At 38.2% G+C, this 20,958-nt stretch overlaps 1 protein-coding gene across 1 annotated transcript in view; it reads left to right on the top strand.

The window, feature by feature from the left end:
* Positions 1-9,778, top strand: part of LOC129266666 (uncharacterized) — a 43,025-nt gene extending 33,247 nt beyond the window's left edge. Inside the window, exons 10-14 of the mRNA XM_064104051.1 lie at positions 2,303-2,444; positions 3,569-3,678; positions 4,616-4,795; positions 6,084-6,165; positions 7,395-9,778. Of these exons, the coding sequence (XP_063960121.1) occupies positions 2,303-2,444; positions 3,569-3,678; positions 4,616-4,795; positions 6,084-6,165; positions 7,395-7,516 (636 nt within the window). The 3' untranslated portion in view covers positions 7,517-9,778. The remainder of the gene's footprint in view (positions 1-2,302; positions 2,445-3,568; positions 3,679-4,615; positions 4,796-6,083; positions 6,166-7,394) is intronic.
* Positions 9,779-20,958: the final 11,180 nt, after the last annotated feature.

Below are 20,958 nucleotides of genomic sequence, written 5' to 3'. Positions count from 1 at the left end.
ATCAAAGTTTACAAATTTCTTAGCTTTGATATTACGTTTAGGTCTTGCTATAATTAGAAATTTGTCAACAGGAAGGGCAGGAACCGACCCCTCGACCACTTTGAAGTAGGATGTAAGTTTCAGGACTTGGCGTCTTGAGGCAAGAGTAGGCAGGTTAATATTTTCTCTCATTTTGGTAATCGAACCTGGTTCTCGAGAGCTGTAGTCCCCGCAGATGAACCGTACTGCTCTACGCTGTGTTTTCTCCAGACATTGGATATCCTGAAGATAAGGATCCCACACACATGCACCATATTCCAGGATAGATCTGACTAGTGCAATGTACACTGTGCGCTTGCAGTTTCTGGGCAGAAACTTAGGTTCCTTCTGAGTAAAGCAAGGACAGAGTTTGCCTTCCTCACAGCTTTGTTGATCTGGGGTGACCACTTCAGATTGTCAGCTAGTGTTACTCCAAGATATAAATGTTGAGATACATGTTTAAGTATACAGTCATTTATGGTGTAAAAGTATGTGGTTTTGGCATTTATGCTCATAACTTGGCACTTGCCAGCATTGAACCTCATTCCCCTAGTGGATGCCCAGTTTTCTAATGCAGTAAGGTCCTGCTGCAGCTTATGATGGTCTCGTTGAGACTTAATCTGTCTATACAGCACACAGTCATCTGCGAATAAGCAAACCTGTGACTTGACAACATCAGGGAGGTCGTTGATGTGGCATAGAAATAACAAGGGTCCGAGTACTGTCCCCTGCGGCACACCTGATTTTTCTTCCTCTTGGTCGGAATGCTCTCCATCAACTACAACCGTCATCTCCCTGTGTGTTAGGAAGGATGTAAGCCACTTGTGTATCGAGCCATCTATCCCGTAGTTCGCTAGTTTGTGTAGGAGTAGCGAGTGAGGCACTGTATCAAACGCCTTGGCAAAATCTAGTATGATGACGTCTGACTGTACTTTCTTGTCATGGGCGAGAAGGAGATCATGTCCCGTGGTCAGTAGTTGAGTTTCAGTTGAATGTCCGGACATGAACCCGTGGTTGAGAGACGACAAGATATTGTTTTCTTGTAGATGTTTGAAGAGGTGCTTACAGATGATATGCTCTAGCTGTCTGCAGATCACTGATGTAAGGGAGATAATTTCCAGTTGAGTGTACATCACGTTTCTTAAAGACTGGTGTAACATGTGCCTTCTTCCAGTCAGATGGTACTCTGCCTAAGTCAACCAATAACTGGAAAAATCTTGCAAACCTGGAGCCAGTTCCTTTGCACATTCGTTTAGTACCGTGTGTGGGATGAGATCTGGACCTGACGCTTTGGAAGCATTTATCCTTGATAGCAACTTCTCAACTCCATTCACGGTGATGTGCAGTGGGGAGATCTTTCTTCTGCATGGATTATTCAATTTAAAGTTGTGATTAATCCGATTATTCGCAACTCTTTGTAAAACGGGGGCCAGGTTTTATATTGTCAAAGATGTAGAGTTATGGCTAGGGTTGCAATAGGGCGTTTTGTAAGGTTGGGGGTTCGATTTAGGGAAGGGTATATTGTTAAAACTAGGATAGAAGTTAGTCTTTGATTAGTGTGTGGATTTTAGTTGAGCAATTGTCGCCGGAGCAAATGTCATAGAACCGATACAGCAACCATATTTTGATTAGTAGTGGAAGCGCCGTTTTGCAGCGATTCTGGCTCTCGCTTTGTAATCAGAGGGTTGTGTGTTCGAATCCCACCATGGCCTAGCGCCCTTTGGCAAGGCGTCAATCCACACTTTGCCACTCTCACCCAGGTGCTAATTGGGAACCGGTGGGAAACGACCGTCATTGTGGTTGGTTTAGCAAGTGCGCGTCAAACAGGCTGCTAAAAAGCTATGAATCCAGTGACTGGGTAATGGTAATCGTGGAGTGTTTTGAGCAGTCGTAGATTAATAATAATAATACATGAGCTCAAGGCGCTTCAGAGCAGAACAACAAAAACTACATATAATACATGTCTGAACAATAAGTCAATATCTATCAAAAAACACTCTTATACAGGTATGTTTTCAGATTGTCCTTGGAGGTGGTCGCTGAAGTCTGGGTATTCAAACTCTGTGGGAGAGAATTCCACATGCTAGGCCCTGCATGAGCAAAGGCCCGTTCCCCGCATGATTTATTAGCAACTAGAATTTGTAGGAGATTAGATGGTGAGGATCGTAAATTTCTTGAGGGTTGGTAATTATGCATCAAAGACCTATTGTACATTGTAACTGGGGGAAGTTCCAATGCGCTATATAAAAGCCAATTATTATAATTATTATTGTTTTCTTTTCAGGTTGGGGGCTTTCCAGTCAACGTCGTTCACATACAAAACATGTTTCATTACACCTATCATATCTCATCTTATGTCTTTGATGTTCACCTGTGCTACAATGAAGAGGACAGCCGCTCCATGGCTGTAGAGATCTTGGGAATGGGTACGTAGTAGTGGTCGGAGAGGTGCGGTGGATGGTTTATTTTCAATTGGTCTTACTCTTATGCCAATTCGTCCAATTACCATCTCGTCTTCTATTATTTGGTCTATCATCAGTTCGTCCACTATCCACACGGACTAATTGCCATTTTATACACTCACCATTTCATCTAATAATCAGTTGGTCCAATAGCCATTTAGTCCATATACCATTTGGTCTAAATGGACTGACTGTTAATTGGGCGAAATGAATAAAAAGAAAATGGATATTAGACCAACTTGTTACGAGACGAAATGGTCATAGGTGAACTGATGATTGGACAAAAAGATTATTTGATCAAATGGTTATTGAATTATGGCTGTTAGACGACATTAACCTCCGCTACGGCAAAATTAAACATTTAGTATTACCGTCGATTGTTATAGGCCTATATGAATACAGGCTGGTGTTGACTACCACATCTCAATCTATCTGTATATGGGCAATTCCATAGGTTGGTAGACATGAGCTCAATGTGTCTTTGTACTGTATAGCCCATCTGAACCGTAACGTTAGTAACCACTTTATCTGCACCCCTAGTAAAAACCATGTGTTCTTTATTTTTTTAATTATATACAAACTTGTCTCCCTAATATACTTCTTTGAAATGGATATAAACAACTTTCATAAAAGCCTTGTATGAGGACCCTTTTCACTTATGTCCACTTTTCATTTGATGCATGTCCAAATCATGTAACATGAGTAACCGACACATTTCAAAGATTTGCCATGAGCATAATGAAATTTCCCAAGTTTTGTTTTTATACAAAGGATAGTCAGACTGCGTACTATGTTGTGATAAAGAGATGATTAGTTCCTATCAATAATAATGGAGTTACAGCTCCAAGTATGAGTCAAGGTGTCTCCAAATGTAACGTGGGTAACCGTGGAATAGCCCATATGCTTTCCCTTTTTTCATTAGATATTACATACAGTGATTATGACACGGAAAGCCTTGTAATAAAATCATAGGAATTTGATTCCTTTTTATTAAAATTTTTTTTTTTGTCATCTGCTTCTTTTTTCATTATCATTATGTGAAAATGTCATGAATAACAGACTTAGGTTACTCTTTTTCTCTTTCCTAGATATTCGTAAAAACTACATCGTGAACAACACCCAAAATTTCTATGCTGCAGTTCAGCACGCCATGGCTAATGCCTCTGGTCTTCCGGCGAGCCGTATTGGCAATGTTTATGTGAGTATTTTATTGGTAAATTTCCATCTGTGACCTACCATCCCAAAGCCACTAATAAGTCGCCAGGTAAGGTTCTCTGTAAATAGCCAAGATAGTCATTTAGTCTCCAAAAACCAAAAATTAACAATTGCTTATCTGGAAGAGCAATTCTTCTTCATACTGTAAAAAGTGCAAAATAATATTTCAAGTAGCCAGAGTTGAAATGAGATTATCTGTACATTATACATTGTACATTATAGAGTAAAAGATGTGGAGCGTTGTGGCCCAGTGGATAAGTCTTCTGACTTTGAAACAGAGGGTCGTGGGTTCGAATCCCAGCCATGGCGTAATTTCCTTCAGCAAGAAATTTATCCACATTGTGCTGCACTCAACCCAGGTGAGGTGAATGGGTACCCGGCAGGATTAATTCCTTGAATGCATGAGCGCTGAAAGGCAGCTCGAGCTAAAGCCGGGGTAATAATAATAATAACAACGCGCCTCGGAATAGAATATTTCTAGATAGATGGCGCTATATAAATGCCTATTATTATTATTATTAAATGACATCCAATCAAGATAGAACTATATTTAACCAAAGTCTCATTTGACAAAGTGCGAAATGATACTTTAAGTAGCCAAATATGAAATCATATTATCTGGATATTATACATTGTACATTATAGAGTAAATGACATCTAATCAAGATGGAAAGTGCGCTATATTTATCCAAATTTTCATTTGACAAAGTGCAAAATAATATTTTAAGTAGCCAAACGTAAAATGAGATTATCTGGGCATCATACAATGTACATTATAGAGTAAATGACAGTCTACCCGTAGTGATGCTTCAGGGCTGTGACCCACTGGAAAATGGTTCCATTTACGTCATTTCAGGAACCGTAGTTCCAGTTTTTTTGTTTTTTTTTATTTACTGAATTCCACCTTTTGATTTTCACAGGCTGCTGAGGGTGTTGAAGAGATTCTGATTGTCTACTTTGACATGCTTGGCCTCCCACCTGTTGAAGGGAACGCGGTTAACCCTAAGCACGGTCCCGAGCTGGCGGAGGCTCTCGTTACCCTCGAAGAACGAGTGCTTGGAAAAGATCCAATCCGTATCAATTTCACCAGGGATGGCAAGGTAAGAAAGATATCTATTTAGATAATTGATATCAATCAGTCATCCAGGTGTTAAATTTGGTTTAGTCCCTGACTAGGTGATTTCAAGCTCAGTGTTGACCTTTTGGTGTTGGTGTTGGGCCAATTTATACACGATTATAACACCAAACACAAAATGAAGATGGTCCTGAAAAGCCACTCACTAGTTGCTGAGATGTCATTGATGTGATCTGGAGCGGTTTTACAAACTCTGAATAAGTTTTGGAGCTAGGGGAAGCAATCCAAATTTCAACACCAACGCCAAGGCCAACACTGGACTTGGAAATCACCCAATGTGGGGGTGGCTGGTTTCACCTCTACTTACAGTGATCACCCTCACCCACCTCCCTCCACTTAACTCTCTCCTGTGCACCTTCCCCCATCAACCCAACCCTCCCACCCTCATCCACTACTTGCTCCCTCTTGCTGATATAATGTAAATCACCTAGCTGTCACGGGGGCAGGGGGGGGGGGGATGGAGGGAGAGGGAAGAGAATGTGAGGGTGATCCTTCAATGTCAGGATTTTATATCAATAAACTATTGAATTTGAATTTGTGAATGCACCCCCTCCAGACCACATTGAAAAAAAAAGCTATTTATGCCACCAGCAGCACTGCCTGACATCGGAATTGGTAATTTTGTCTCTTGTTTTTCCCCTAAATGTACCCCCCCCCCTTGAAAAAACCTGGTGACGGCACTGTATCATGATTGTATATTTATTTGGATACATTTTGGATATTGTTGTACAGTGAAGAATTCTTCTTTACTGGGGCCCCATTTCATGATGAACAATAGGGTGGCTTCACAATACGGTGAGCCATCTATCGGTTGCAGCGTACAGGCCAATTTCAAACTTTGGGGTCGACATTGCGTGCTGGCAGCGCACAGTACAAGTGTACTGTATGGTCACTGTGATTACAAAATGAAAACCATATGGCAAAGGCGTAGGAAGAATTCACTGAAAACGGTCTAAATTTCGCAAGTAAGTATGCGCCAAATTTCTCTCCCACCTCCTAGCCCTGGTAAACGGCATAATTTTATGCAAAGCCGGCCAAACTCGAGCGCGCGCGCAATAGATGTCGACTTTTTCCCATAAGGCATTGCAAATTTCGTCCTGTCTGCTGCAAACGATAGGTGGCTTACCGTATCGTGTATCCACTGAATTAGGGTAACTTTTCCATGTATGCAACTACCGTGGCAACCGTACTCAGCAGCCATCAAATCAAAGTCGAGGTTTCCATTGTGGATTTATCAATTTTTTGTTTTATAGGATGTGACCCTGATTGTTGGGAGAGGATCGCTTCGGTTTGACTTTCACCCGCCATCGGATGACAATGAAGGTGTAGGAAGAGGTAAGCTATTGCAGCGCGCGACACTCATAGGCGGCGATCCCCCCCTAAATTTTTCGTTGATGATCTTTTTTTTTGGCTTGTCAAAATTTTTTGTCGGTCCCCCCTAAAAATTTTGGTTGATATATAACTTTTTTTTTTTGCTTGTCAAAAAATTTTGGTGGTCCCCCCTAAATTGTTTGGCTTCCGCCGCCAATGGCGACACTGGCAATGGTACGACGGTCCCAGACCGGTAAAAATTGCTGTCGGGCCAGTAACTTTTCAGAAAAAGCCAGATTTACTGGTCCACCATGACCAGTAAGATTATATCCGACACAAAATATATTTTTCTCTTTTGTAAATGATAAAAATGGCTCTGGCGTCTCAAAAAAATGGCTCTCATGAATTATGTTGTGTGTGTGTACTGGTTTTTTTTTTTTTTTTGGGGGGGGGTAACAATAAGCAATAAAAGACAGCAAAATAAACTCAAGTCTTTTTTTTATTTTTCTTTATTTTGGGGGACCAGTAAATTTTAGGTTTGGTCCAGTTGAAAATGGAAAAAATGGGGATGTACTGGTCGGACATGATCAGGTCGCACCAGTAGAAAAAAAGGGTTAGTGTGGAGCCCTAGCTATCGTTGGACTACCATCCCTCCTAGTTATTCTCAATCTGTTATTTGGTCATTTGCATACCTGACGAGTGTTCCTATTAAATAGCAATATTCCCATTTTTTGGGAGGGGGGAAAGAAAATTGCCATTTTTATCTGTTTATTCCTATTTCGTAAAAAAAAAATTGAATAGGGAATTTATAAGTGTTCCTAATTCTTGCAATGTCTTGGTAATTTTTTCCTATTTCTTTGCTCCTAGGGTTGGGAGGTATGCATTTGTATCCATATTCATGAAAAAAAATAGGTCATTACAATATTCATTAAATTCATGATTTTATGAACACATTCATACGAGTAAACTACATTTAAAGAATTAAGTTACACAATGATATATCAAGGGCTTCAATTGAAAAAAATAAGATATACATGTGGAGGTAAATTAAAATGTGGCACCTAACCCCTAAAAATAAGTTCCCTTTTATATACAATAAATCATAAATTTAGATTTTTAAAAAAATATCAAGTTTTGATATAAAAATTGACTACCTTCCTTGAAAAGCTGGTACAGACCTATTTTCTCATTAAATTACTACTCCTTTCATTTCTGTTATCTTCTTCCTTTTTTTTCTTTCATCCATCTATCAGGAGCTGCAGCTGGTATTGGGATCGGAATGTTCCTCCTGGGAGCTATCATCGCTACATTGATTGCAGTTGCGTATGTCAAACGTAGCTCGTTCCCACCTCCACCATATGGTGTACAGGGGTAATAAAAATAATAATAATGATTGGCATTTATATAGGGTTTTATCAATCTACGACTGCTCAAAGCGCTTCACAGTTATTATTAACCGGTCACTGGATTCATAGCATTTCAAGCAGCCTGTTAGGCGCACACTTGCTAAACCAACCACAATGACGGTCGTTTCCTACCGGTACCCAATTAGCACCTGGGTGAGAGGTGAAAATGTTCTATAATTTTATGATGGATGGGGGATCGCTGTCTTTTTATTGGGGGGGGGGGGGGGGGGGGTCGACATTCTTGGTGGTCTGCAAAGCAAATTTGGTGGCCCTAAAACTATAGAAAACACTACAATTTATCAAAACTTCGGGAGCCCGACCGGACCACCAAGTGTGGGCTTTTACAGAATTTTGGTGGCCCTACTCTCATGTTTGGTTGCCCTGGGCCACACCTAATATCGAGCCCTGCGGTTTGTATACACTTGGTTTACAAGCAGTGCCAGCCACACAAAAACGATGTAAGCACTAATAACAGAGGACCTTTTACAACCGATAATGTCACATCGTTGTCTGATGTAAGTTCCATCTTGGATCGGTGTTTGACACCCAGGGGGGGGGGGGGGGCACTCAGTATATAATGCTTAGTGGGTATGTGCCGCGGAGGGGACCCCCATTTTTATACTCAAATTTCCGTTCCAAGGCATATCATTTTTTGTCTTATTGAGAAAAAGAACAAAGAAAGCCGCTCCAAAGTATAGCATTTTCTTCTTATCGAGAAAAAGAAGAAATAAATCCGCTCCAAGGCTTCGCATATTTTCCGTTACGCCGTTCCGGTCGCATTGTTCTGCTACAATGAGCCGCAATTTTGGTGAAAAGCGGCCGCAGAGCGCTGTCCGACCATCGCCTCTGCGCTAGCGCACCCAGCGCCCGTGCCGCTGGGCTAGCTGCATGCACGTTCCATAGGGATGCATACGCACTCACACGCAGGGACCCGTTCCAAGGACCCCCGTTTTCACAAACATTTGTAGTTCCGAGGACCCTCCTTTTTACAATAAGCCCGCTCCAAGGCCCCCGTTTTTTGTCTCGCCCGCGGCACATACCCACTACTTTTTTGGTTGAGTGCCCCCCCCCCCGGGTTTGACATCACAATCCGAAAGATGTGCCCGGGCCTATTGTTCGTGCTCTGTTAATGCTAACATTTCTATGGGGTTGGTATGGTCGTCTAACACTGTCATGGCTAATCTCACTTGGTCTAACTATCAATTTGCTCTTATTACTGTTTGGTCTACTATAAATTTGGTCTAATTACTGTGTGGTCCACCCATCACATGTCCAGTACTCGCTTGGTCTTATTGGAAATATGACAAAATCGTAAATGGGCTGAATGGCAATTTGATCAAATGATTTAGATGGACATGGGTTTAGATCAAACATCAGTATGCATGCCAGTTGTAGACAATGTGGTGATTATATAATATTGACTGGTCTTGAGGGGAACATCAAATATATTGCCAGCAAAAGAATCATATTGGCCCGAGTCTTTAGACGAGGGCAATATGGGTCTTTTAAGGGCAATATATTTGATGTTCCCCGAAAGAAGGGCAGTCAATATTTTATTATCATCCAAATCAGATATCTAGAGCAAAAATCATGATAACAGTGATATCTTTTAAGAATAGAGTTCTGTTGTGTCATGATAATATCAGTGTCTAGGCTCTGCACTTTACCATTATGACGTACTTGCAAGCGCCCAGATCCAGCGTTGTCTTTATTATGACGTAGATCGTTGGTGCGCGGAACATTATGAAGCGTATCACTTCATTCGCATCCTCAAAGGCCCGGATGGGAGACCAGGGAAAATACAAAGGTATATTTTGCGTCGTCTCTGCATGCAAAGTCAATACGCGCATTGAGACCGAGGAAAATACAAACAATATACCTATCGCTTCCTGATAATAATAAAATACAGGGAAATACGGTTTTGTAAATGACCAGCTCAGATGTCTGATACGGGTGATAATCTACCATATTTCACAGTACACCTTTCATGGTGTACAATGGAATATAATATGAATCGAATATGGTGAGCCATTTGGGATTGCCGATCATGTATATAAAATGCAGGAGCTAAATTGAAATACAGGTAAAGACACCTTTTTGAGTAAATGTAGTGCAAAGTTTATTTTTTCATATTTCTCCAGATTATTATAAATATAGACTCATTTTTAAAAACAGCATGGATATATGAAAGGGAAAGTTCACCTTGACATTAGGCTGGTTTTCATTACAGCAGAAAAAAAAACCAAACAGAAAGAAAATTAAACCAAACCATTAATTATGGATACAAACATGTAACACAGGTGAAATTGAACCAAGTTTGCAGGATATCTTTTAAAAGATTAAAGAACATAATGATCACCTTCACTTTTACAGCTTGTATTCATTAATAGCTCAAGGTATTGTACAGAAAATTATGTCATTTATATATCAGTCAACTTCTATTTCTAATTATATTCCATAATTACAATGGAAACAATGGCCCGTATTCTGAAGTCGGGTTTAACTTAAACTTTGGTTTAAAGTTGTGGTTTAAGTATGGATAGCCAATTGTTACATAAATCACTAACAGTAGAGATATCATATTTCAACTCATTTGGCTCTAAAATCATTCATAATTGTCTAGGAAGTATAAATAGATGATTGTCTTCACCATTGAAGAATCAGGAAAGAACATAGTAAATATAAGAAACATACAACTTAATAAAAATGTTGACACTTTTGGCTTCCCATAATTTTAGCACAGAGTTAGACCATGGTCTAAGTTAAACCTGACTTCAGAATACGGGCAATGAATCTATATCTTTACCTTGTAATTACTTTCACTCGGGAAAATGAAAAACTCCAGTTTGTGGTTTAAAGATGGTGGATCGAAGTGTCTTATTTTATTTTCCAGTACTAATGTATTTACAACACGTGTATTGTACTTTATTCAGGCTGATTCTAAAACCACATTTACAGGGTATATTTTTTCTTTAAGTATTCACAACAAAAGTACTATTCAAAAGCTTTACAAAAAGATGCTGTATGTATATTATCTGAAACTGATTTGTATGTATTATGTTAAAGAACTTGTATGGGTTACATTATTTAAAAGTTACTTACCCACTGCATATTTTGCAGCAGGCTTATATCTGATATACAAAAAGATACTGTATGTATATTATCTGAAACTGAATTATATGTATTAAGTTAAAGAACTTTTATGGGTTACATTATTTAAAAGCTACATGTACTTACCCACTGCATATTTTGCAGCAGGGTTATATCTGATCCATTGTACAAAGTTAAGGGTTGTGCTAAAATGTTTGTATATATGTAATATGTCTTTCAACTTTCCTAAGGGAAACAAAATCCTGAGTGTACTTTGAAATTAATTGATTTTTCAAACCTGACAGGTAAAAACTGGTGATTTTATTGGATATGTAAAAAAATGCAATATATTTGTGATAATACACATAAATATTATATTTCTTGTATGAGTTGCAATCAATTTCAACTTGCTCTTCCACCAATCAAAACCGAGTAGTGGAACTTGGTTATAACTTATAGATAATAGGGAGTTTCTGTACTGCGATGCACGAAGGGATTAAAAACACAGTAAATGTATTGAAAAGGCTCGTCGAATGACAAAGAACAGCTGGGAGGTCTTTGTCGAAAATTGGTGAACCGGAACAGCAGATTCTTTTAAAGATTTGAAGCTGACCAAAAAAAATTGCAAGTTCGCAATTGTCCAGAGTCCAGGAAGAAACTGCTCTTTTGATTCACCAATGATCGACAAAGACTCCTTGGTTGTTCATTGTCACGAAGACCATTTCACAATACATTTTCCAGGGTTCCCAGCCCATCAGGGAAATCGGGGAAAATTATTTTACTTTTTTCCAGTTAGGGAAAAATCTGGGAATTTTATAAAAAAACACACCTCAAATCAGGGAAAAATGCCTCAAATGAGGGAAAAATCAGGGAATTTTGATCAGCCCAAAAGTCGAAAGCACGGTAGTCAGTCAGACTCTGTTATATTTTGTTGCCTATCAAAACAACATCCATCGAATGACTGGTTATGGTGGTACTAATTAGTTTTACATTATTGTTTTTATACTGAAAATAAGGCATGTTATTCACTGCAACAACTTAGAAAACATACGAAACTGGGAATGGGTTTGAATAATTATCAGGGAATTTTCAAACTTCACCAGGGAAAAATCAGGGAAGTTTGTTTTCTTGAAAAGCTGGGAACACTGTTTTCTATGCTCTTGAATCTGTTGTGCATTGTAGAGCAAAATACTCCCTAATAATGATGCTTTAAGTAACTCAAGATCACTTTGTCTAAATGATAGGTTTCATAATTAATCACAAATTTGTACTTGCTGGTTCACTTCTTGCAACAAACAGAAATCTCTAGACACAAATTGTAATCAGTTGTAAATTTGAATAATAATTTAGCAATTGATTGCAAATATTTTCTTGAAACAACCCCTGGTATAGTAGAATTATCCTGTAAAATGATAGATCGAAATTGTTATGGGAATTCATAACTGCATGATAAACTGTTCAGTACTAATTCAGTATTCCACTTTTTTTAACTTGAAAAATAGTGTTATGATTCATGTAAAATAATATTTGAAATGCAGATGTTTCATTATTTCCAGTTTGATATTCCTTCCTTATATTTCTTCCCAGTTTTATTACATCTTCTCAAGACCACAAGCGGCAAGTTTTCTAAAGAAATAACTTTCATTTGCGTATATTATATGAAATTATTGATAACCAGTATTGCATTTGTGTTTAAACAAATATAAAGGGCAATAATCAGAACGTCTTTCACTTCATAATGTAATACATTCTTTCACAGTAAATGAAATGCTTATACCAATATACATATGTATTCGAGATTTAATTTTTTACTTTTCATAACAGATATGAACTTTTGCTGGGAAATAATAAACGTATGCTGAACCACAAATTCTGTAGTATTATTTTGAAGTAGTCTTGAATAAAAAAAAAAATGGTTGCGATATTCAGTTGTTGCGTACCTTAAACCTTTTCTAGAGCTGTGGTAAAGGGCTCTCTAATATAAATAATATAGGGGCCTGTTGCATACAAATTTATGTCATGATTTATGTCATGAAAGAAATACATAAATCAATAATAAATTCTTATGCAACAGGGCCCTGGAGTATTTGTAATGACAGTAGGAGTGATAATGATGATTGTGATGATGATGGTGGTAGTGATGATGATGATAATGATGATGGTGGTGATGATGGTGGTGATGATGATTGTGGTGATGATGGTGATGATGGTGATGATGGTGATGATGATGGTGATGATTGTGGTGATGATGATGGTGATGACTGTGATGATGGTGATAATGGTGGTGGTGATGATGGTGATGATGATGGTGGTGGTGATGATGGTAGTGATGATGATAATGGTGATAATGTTGGTGATGATAACGATGATGATGGTGGTAGTGATGATGATAATGATGGTGGTGATGATGATGATGATGACCAATAATGAAGAAATCGTGCGCATCATTGAAGCATTAAGAATCACACCCAAGATGCCTTTGGCATAATTCTGAAAATCCCAATGCAAAGCTGAGGACGTTAGGGCTGATTAAGATAAAAAGTGTGGGTGATGATGATAATATTAACCATGATTATGATGGTGATATTGATGGTTGATTAATTTCAGAAACAACAATACACATACAGCAGTGAATGGCTGAAATGTGTTTACAAAAGTTTCAAATATACAATAAAAAATACAGATTCAAAATAATACATTAAATAGAGCCGGTAAGATTGTTAGAAAAAATATGAGTACTAATTTGAAACTGAATGATGGAGGGTAATTAATTCATCAAATTATAACCACAGGGGGGGGGGGGGGGCAGTCAAATATATTGCTGTACACACGAGTGACCAAAACAAACGCATTTAAAGGGGTGTTTTTCAGTTTTGGACACGGGTCGCGCGTGCACTCGTTATGGGTATCAAAAACGTATTTATTTGTCTATGCTACTACCCCTCTTCTAGCACGGCTATCCGGACGCTCGAGCATTCAAGGAATTCCTTCCTACCGGGTATCCATTCACTACACCTGGATGGAGAGTGGCAAATGTAGATAAACGCCTTGCCAAAGGACGCTAGTGCTGCGGTGGGATTTGATCCCCGGACCTGGTAGTTCAAAGTCTGGAGACTTATCCACTGAGCCACAACACCCCTATTTCTTATCATAGCAAGTCTCTATTAAACGGGACCCAGATAATGATTGAGTGATGATGGATGTCTTCTATAATATTTTCATTTCCGAAATATTATTATATAGAAATGCTTTTTCAAACTTTGAGCGGATCTTTTTCAAGATTGGTAAATTGGAAATGTGCATAGATGGCTATCAAAGGTCTATAGATTGCAACCCCAACCCTCAAAGAATAAATCGACATTCCCTTCCTAAAAAGTGTTACATTGTTTCCCCGGCCCCTTTCTCCTGTACACACACTCAAATATCTTTCCCATCCACGCACACACACACATGCACACACACCCACTCTAACTCACGCGCGTGAGAACACACACACACTTTCTAAAAAGTGTCACATTGTTATCCACCTCTCTCCAGACCTGTACATAGACACACACACAAATATCTTTCCCAATCCAAACACACACACGGGCTCTCTTACGCACATACACACACATACTCCAGCTATCAGGCATAGAACCCACTCTCCCGTCTTCCCACCCCACCCCTTATATCTACCCTTCATGCTCACACAAAATAAGTAGGCCTACATGTAGGTCTCGCCACACTTTATGATCCAATCACAAGAACGCAACCGAATCCAAACCGACCGATGGTATAAGCCATTTAAAACAACCTATTGGCTTAATTTCGCCTAAAAGATATAGGGTTAGGTTTAAGAAAGTGTACAGTGTTAAATCCAGTGTTGAAGTTGGTCAATCCATTAGTGAGTGGAATTTATAGTGGAGCAATTGTCGCCGGAGCGAATGTCATGATGGAGCCCTCACGTACCGCTTATGCTCTAATCACACCAACAAAACCGAATCCAACCCGACCGATGGTATGTCTGTCATTGGTAATAACCTAAATAGCTTTGGTCGTTCTGGATTCTGTTTCACTGGTGTGATCGTGGCCTGAGTACAGGGGTAATTCCATGACATTTTCTCCGGCGACAATTGCTCCGCTATAAATTCCACACACAGATGGAATTACCAACTTTTATTTATTTCATTTTGTTTACCCAGGGTAACCCCATCAGTGGAATAAGCACTGTTTTTCTTGGGGGCCCTGCACACAAGTAACAAATACAATAAATACAAACAATGAGAAAGTATTAAACAAGGAAGAAAATATGTTCAAAGAGACAAGCAACCTGCAGAACATACACACAGACATACTGAAATACATGTGTGTATGTAGAACAAAAGTCAACATATTGTCCATAATTGATTGGATTTAACTGTACTATATCTTAAACCCAACCCTAACCCTATCTTTACCGGATCTTTTGTCGCAAGAGCAAAAGTCGTGTCGCCTTGAAAATAACCTAGGTATCTGTGATTTGTTTCACCGGCATGACTGTGTCCCGAGATAGGTGTTCCATGGCATTTGCTCCGCGCGCGGTGCGCCGCTGCGACGATTGCTCCGCTATAAATTCCAAACACGAATGAAATGACCAACTTTAATCTTGGATTTAACACTATATCCTATCCTAAACCTTACCCTAAATCCTAAACACAAATCCCTATTGCAACCCTAACGTTACCTACATATTAAACGAAATTATAAGCCCGGAGCAATTGTCGCAGGAGCAAATGTCGTGTCACCTTGAAAATACCTATATTAGCTGTGGTCTGTTTCACCGGCATGACTGAGTCCTCAGACAGGGAGCTGTCATCAATAATTCAGACCAGCCTGGGTCCGTTGCAGAGAGAGTTGTGTTTTAAACGCAAGACACAAAAAATCAATCGCAAGTCCCAGATGCGCGCTGTTGATTGGTTGAAAATCAAGTTGCACATGATTTTTAGAGTTAGGATTGATTGCAACGCTTTCTGCAACGGGTCCCAGGGCAGGCAGGTGTAAGGCTATAATGACGGATAACATGCTCTGCATCCTAACACCTTTCTGCATCAGACGATCATATGGTGGCGTTGCGTCGGTTAGAGCCTGACGTGGAAGGTGACAAATGAAAGAGCCCCCCACTCCTTCAAACCCATATTACAACGATGGTCTCATCCAGTTTCAAATGTCGGTCATCACGTGTTAAACGAGCTTGAAAGAGAAAGGGAATTGATGTTATTATTGACATGGGTGCGGATCCAGATCCAGTGGATTCGTAGGTATGGTTGCCTCGAGGGGGGATGCAATTAAATTTTAAATAATCATATAATAGGTTTTTCCCAAACTGTAAAATATGCTTCTTATTCTAATAAATACATGATTCATTTCAATTTTATCATAATACTCTCATTACACACATTTTGTTATCCATATGAATAAAGGCGTGCAAACCATAAGCCTAGCTACCCTCCCACATTCCTCTCACCCTTTAACACACACTCAGTGCAATTCAAATCTCTCGCATATTAAACCTACTGTAAAGACGGGGGAGGGGGAAAGGAAGGGGGCAGTTGATCACGACGAAAGATCGACACAAACGACACAAATTTATTTCTTATGCTAATTTATGCACGAAATTATAATTTGCTTGATAATTTATAATGAAGCACAAAAAGTGATACTTTTTTGGTAAAATATTTACGGGGTTCTGATCTATTTAATCAAAAAAATATAGTCGGTATCATAATGTCATTTTCTTGTATATTTGATTTTTCCGACTTTTTGTATTTATTTATGTTTTTTATTTGTTGGCATTCGTTTATTTATACAAAACCATTTACACTTGTCATCATCCTGCAATTGTAAAAAAAAAAAAAAAAAAAAAAAAATTATTAAAAATTAAAACTTATATATAGCATGCTATATATTGTAGGTTTTACCATATCAGTTTTAGATCCTTTTTCGTGTTCTTCCTGGATATTTACAAAACATGATTAAGCTATAAATAGATAAATAATAAAAAGACGTAAGTTTCTATTTACATGTTCTAGTAGGCCTAGTAGAAGTAGTAGAAGTAGTAGTAGTAGTAGTAGTAATAGTAGTAGTATTAGTAGTAGCAGTAGTAGTAGAAACATTTATTTTACAATAAAATATTAAGAGCAAACACAATTCTACAAAATGTTTTACATTATTTACATAGTACAATTACAAAATATTCATAAAAACAAATCGATGCTGGATTACCCATTACTAGTTGTGCCAATCACGTCACTGTTGTTCCAGTAAAAAGACGAACAGAGAAAAAATAGGGTGAGAAGGGAGTCAAGGAAAAGTAAATATAAACATAGCAGAGTTCATAAACACGAGGAAAACATTATACTCGAAATAGTAACAATAGTATATAAACACATAATTGTTCATATTTATACATATAATTAGCATAAAAATACACCAAAAGTTATTACAAATGGCGCCGTTATGCTCCATCCTTCTAAATACTAAAAAAAAAAAATTGTCAAAAAGATCGAGCATGAGCAGGAAGATTATTACAAATATGGCTCCTCTACATAGTGATGGTCCTTTTCATAAATTCAGTATGGGGTTTAGGGGTTAATACCATATCTCCAGAACGCAGGTTGTATTCATAGGCGGATGTTTTGAAGCAGTCTGAAATACAGTCAGTATAGTCATTTCATTTAGGGATTTAAACATTATTCTAGATTATGCTCATTATTTTCTCCTTTCAGCGAGGGTATTCCAATAGGGGTCATTTTAAGGCATTCGATATAATATTAGTCCTATGAAATGCACGATTATTTACAAAATCAATTGACCTGCACGGTTTTGGAGTTTTTGTCATCTTTTCGTTAAGTACTTCCTAGCTGAGCCATAGATGGGTCAGGGGTGGCGGAACATATTTTCGTGTTTTTTTTTTTTTTTTTTTTTTTGGGGGGGGGGTGGGGCAAAGCGAAAAAAGGCACTTATTATGTCAATATGGGCATTTTGGTGCAAACGGATATTTTCACCATGATTTTCATCTGCGTAAAGTAGTTGTGTGTTTTGTAGTAATTAAGTTGAGCAAAGAACTTTCAAAGTGATTTCTGATTGATGAGATATATATATATATATATATATATATATGCAGCAATGTAGATACACACCTGAAAGTTGACCCTGAGTCAACCGACTTGAAGTCAATTTACTCAGAGTCATGTTCAGGACTTAGAATTTTTTCGAGCTCAGAGAGTGTACTGCGGGCGGCAACGGAGTGCTATATCACGATTGCAGTTTCTTTCAGTTGATTTTTCTAACATGTTGTCTGTTTTCTTGATAACTGTTCAACTGGTTTGAGTTATTGCTTGGTTATTCATCTCTATTTGCGTTTCCTGTATTAATTATAATGCCTTAATAACAAAATAATGAGTCTAGATTTGTCATTGCAATGTTCCACGCAGAGCGATTAATGTGGGGTTGTGGTCGCTTATTAGAACGGCCACTATACGTACGTGCATAGACCTACTGCGTACTCTGCGGAGCGAGAGCCGATTTTGAGTAATTGTGTAGTCTTATTCCAGGAATAAATAAATAAGTAAAATAATAATTATAAAAATGCTCTAAAATTGTTTGGTTTTGTTTTTGTTGTTCAAACTGTGGTGTGATATTTTGGTTCGACGCTTATTTGCCAAGATTCGTCAATTTTGACATCCAATAAAGTGTACTGACAGTGGCGTAGGCCTACTTCTGGTAGGGTTTGTGTCTTTGTGGGGCGCGCTGCTGTTCCCCCATCCCCCCCGCCCATCCCCCATATTTTCTTCAAAAGGTTTGTGTGTGTATGTGTGTGTGTGTGTGCGCGCGCATGTATGAAAATGTCGATTAATTTGATTTGATTTGATTTGTCAAGTTGAAAATGTAGATCTAGGCCGGATGAGGCAATTCTTTGTAGATCTATTGACATTGAATTGTACTTTTTTCAACATAATCAAAATACTAGATCTAGATCTATATGGTAACTATGTCAGATTTCGATACATATCACCCCGCAACGCTAAAAAAATCCACGAAGAGTCATAAAAACTTGAGGTAAGATGAATACCACCATTATTGACCTGAAGTCAGCAAACTAAAACATATCATCACTTTGAGTCGATTTTAATGAGGGATATATTACTTTATATACTTCATATATTTTAGGTCAGTTTCACGCTAAAGTAAGATACCAACTGCTCCACCCCCCCCAAAAAAAACTATTATATTAAGATATGGACAGGATATGGGAATAGCGTAATGTCATCTATTCCTGAAAATCCACAAAGAGAGTCATAACAACTTCAGGTAAGATGAATACCACCATTATTGACCTCAAGTCAGCTAAGTAAAATATATCATCACTTTGAGTCGATTATATTAAGGGATATAAGGTAATGTTATCTATTCCTGAAAATCCACAAATAGAGTCATAACAACTTCAGGTAAGATGAATACCACCATTATTGCCCTCAAGTCAGCAAACTAAAACATATCATCACTTTGAGTCGATTTAATGAGGGATATCTTACTTTAGATACTTTATATATTTTAGGTCAGTTTCACGCTAAAGTAAGATACCAACTGCTCCACCCCCCCAAAAAAAAAACACTATTATATTAAGATATGGACAGGATATGGGAAGAACGTAATGTTATCCACAATGTGCTGCACTCAACCCAGGTGAGGTAAATGGGTACCAGTAGGAAGTAATTCCTCAAGAAGCTGTGTGCGCTGTGAACGCCTAGCTTAGCCGGGTAATATAGGAGCGCCTTGAGCACCTAACAAGGTGGATATGTGCGCAATATAAATACCCTATATTATTATTATATTATATTATTATTATATATTCCTGAAAATCCACAAAGAGAGTCATAACAACTTCAGGTAAGATGAATACCACCATTATTGACCTCAAGTCAGCTAAGTAAAATATATCATCACTTTGAGTCGATTATATTTAGGGATATAAGGTAATGTTATCTATTCCTGAAAATCCACAAATAGAGTCATAACAACTTCAGGTAAGATGACTACCACCATTATTGACACCAAGTCAGCAAACTAAAACATATATTCTCTTTGAGTTGATTATATTAAGGGATATAAGGTAATGTTATCTAGTCCTGAAAATCCACAAAGAGAGTCATAACAACACACAGTCCCATTCGCACGAAATCGCGTGGGCATTGCTGCGTTAAGTCTCCATGCTGCAGAACTACTGGCGAGGAATGTGCGTCTTTAAATATCAACCCCCCCCCCAAAAAAAAAAAAAAAAATAGTATGAGTAGGTATGATACGTGGATGTCGGACATGCCGGGATAAATTAAATGTCTCTAGACAATGTACACACATGAAAACCATAAAGTGACCCAAAACTTCAAGTAAAGTTAATACTACCCACAAAACCCTCAAGTCATCTAATAAAAAACATGTCATCACTTTTAGTCAGTTACATGAAGGAATATAATCACACGACAGAGGTTGTTTTATTAACAGTTTTATGCAAAATCATGATATCAATTCCCCCCCCCCCCCCGCTGGAAAAAAAAAGTCATAGACAGGGTATGGGATGAAGTAATGTTATCTCAACATGAAAATCCATGAAGTGAGGCATAACAACATCAAGTTAAGTGAATACTACAGACAGTGACCTCCAGTCACCGTACAAAAACATTCCATCACTTTTAGTCCATTATATCAAGAAATATAATCATAATACTGAGTATTATGCTATATTAATTTATCAACTGCACCCCCCCCCAAAAAAAAAAAATTGAGACATGGACAGGATCTAGGATATGTTATGTATACATCGAAATCAAGTCGATCTACCTTTGTTTTCATTTTTATTGTTAATTCAAATATCAACTGCCCCCCCAACTGCAGCCCAGGAAACCCTACTAATCTAGGCCTAAGTACACTTAATTGGATGTAATCCAAATTGAATTGAATGAACAAATATTTTGGTGATTAATCTTGGAACCATATTATTCAACTACAAACAAAAAATCAAAATTTTACTTTTTTTTTTAAGTTATTTATTCGTTCCTGGAATAAGACTACACTATTTCACAAAATCAGCTCTCGCTCCGCAGAACACACAGCAGGTCTATGAATGTACGTAGTGGCTGTTCTAATAAGCGATCACACCCCCAACTGTGTTTCCCATCGTGAAATCACTCCATTGCCGCCCGTCGTACACTCTCCGAGCTCAAAAAAATTCAAAGTCCTGAACATGACTCTGAGTAAATTGACTTCAAGTCGGTTGACTCAGGGTCAACTTTCAGGTGTGTAT

The sequence above is a fragment of the Lytechinus pictus genome, chromosome 8 (assembly GCF_037042905.1).
Source record: "Lytechinus pictus isolate F3 Inbred chromosome 8, Lp3.0, whole genome shotgun sequence".
Lineage (NCBI taxonomy): Eukaryota > Metazoa > Echinodermata > Echinoidea > Temnopleuroida > Toxopneustidae > Lytechinus > Lytechinus pictus.
This window is presented reverse-complemented; position numbering and strand designations above follow the sequence as displayed.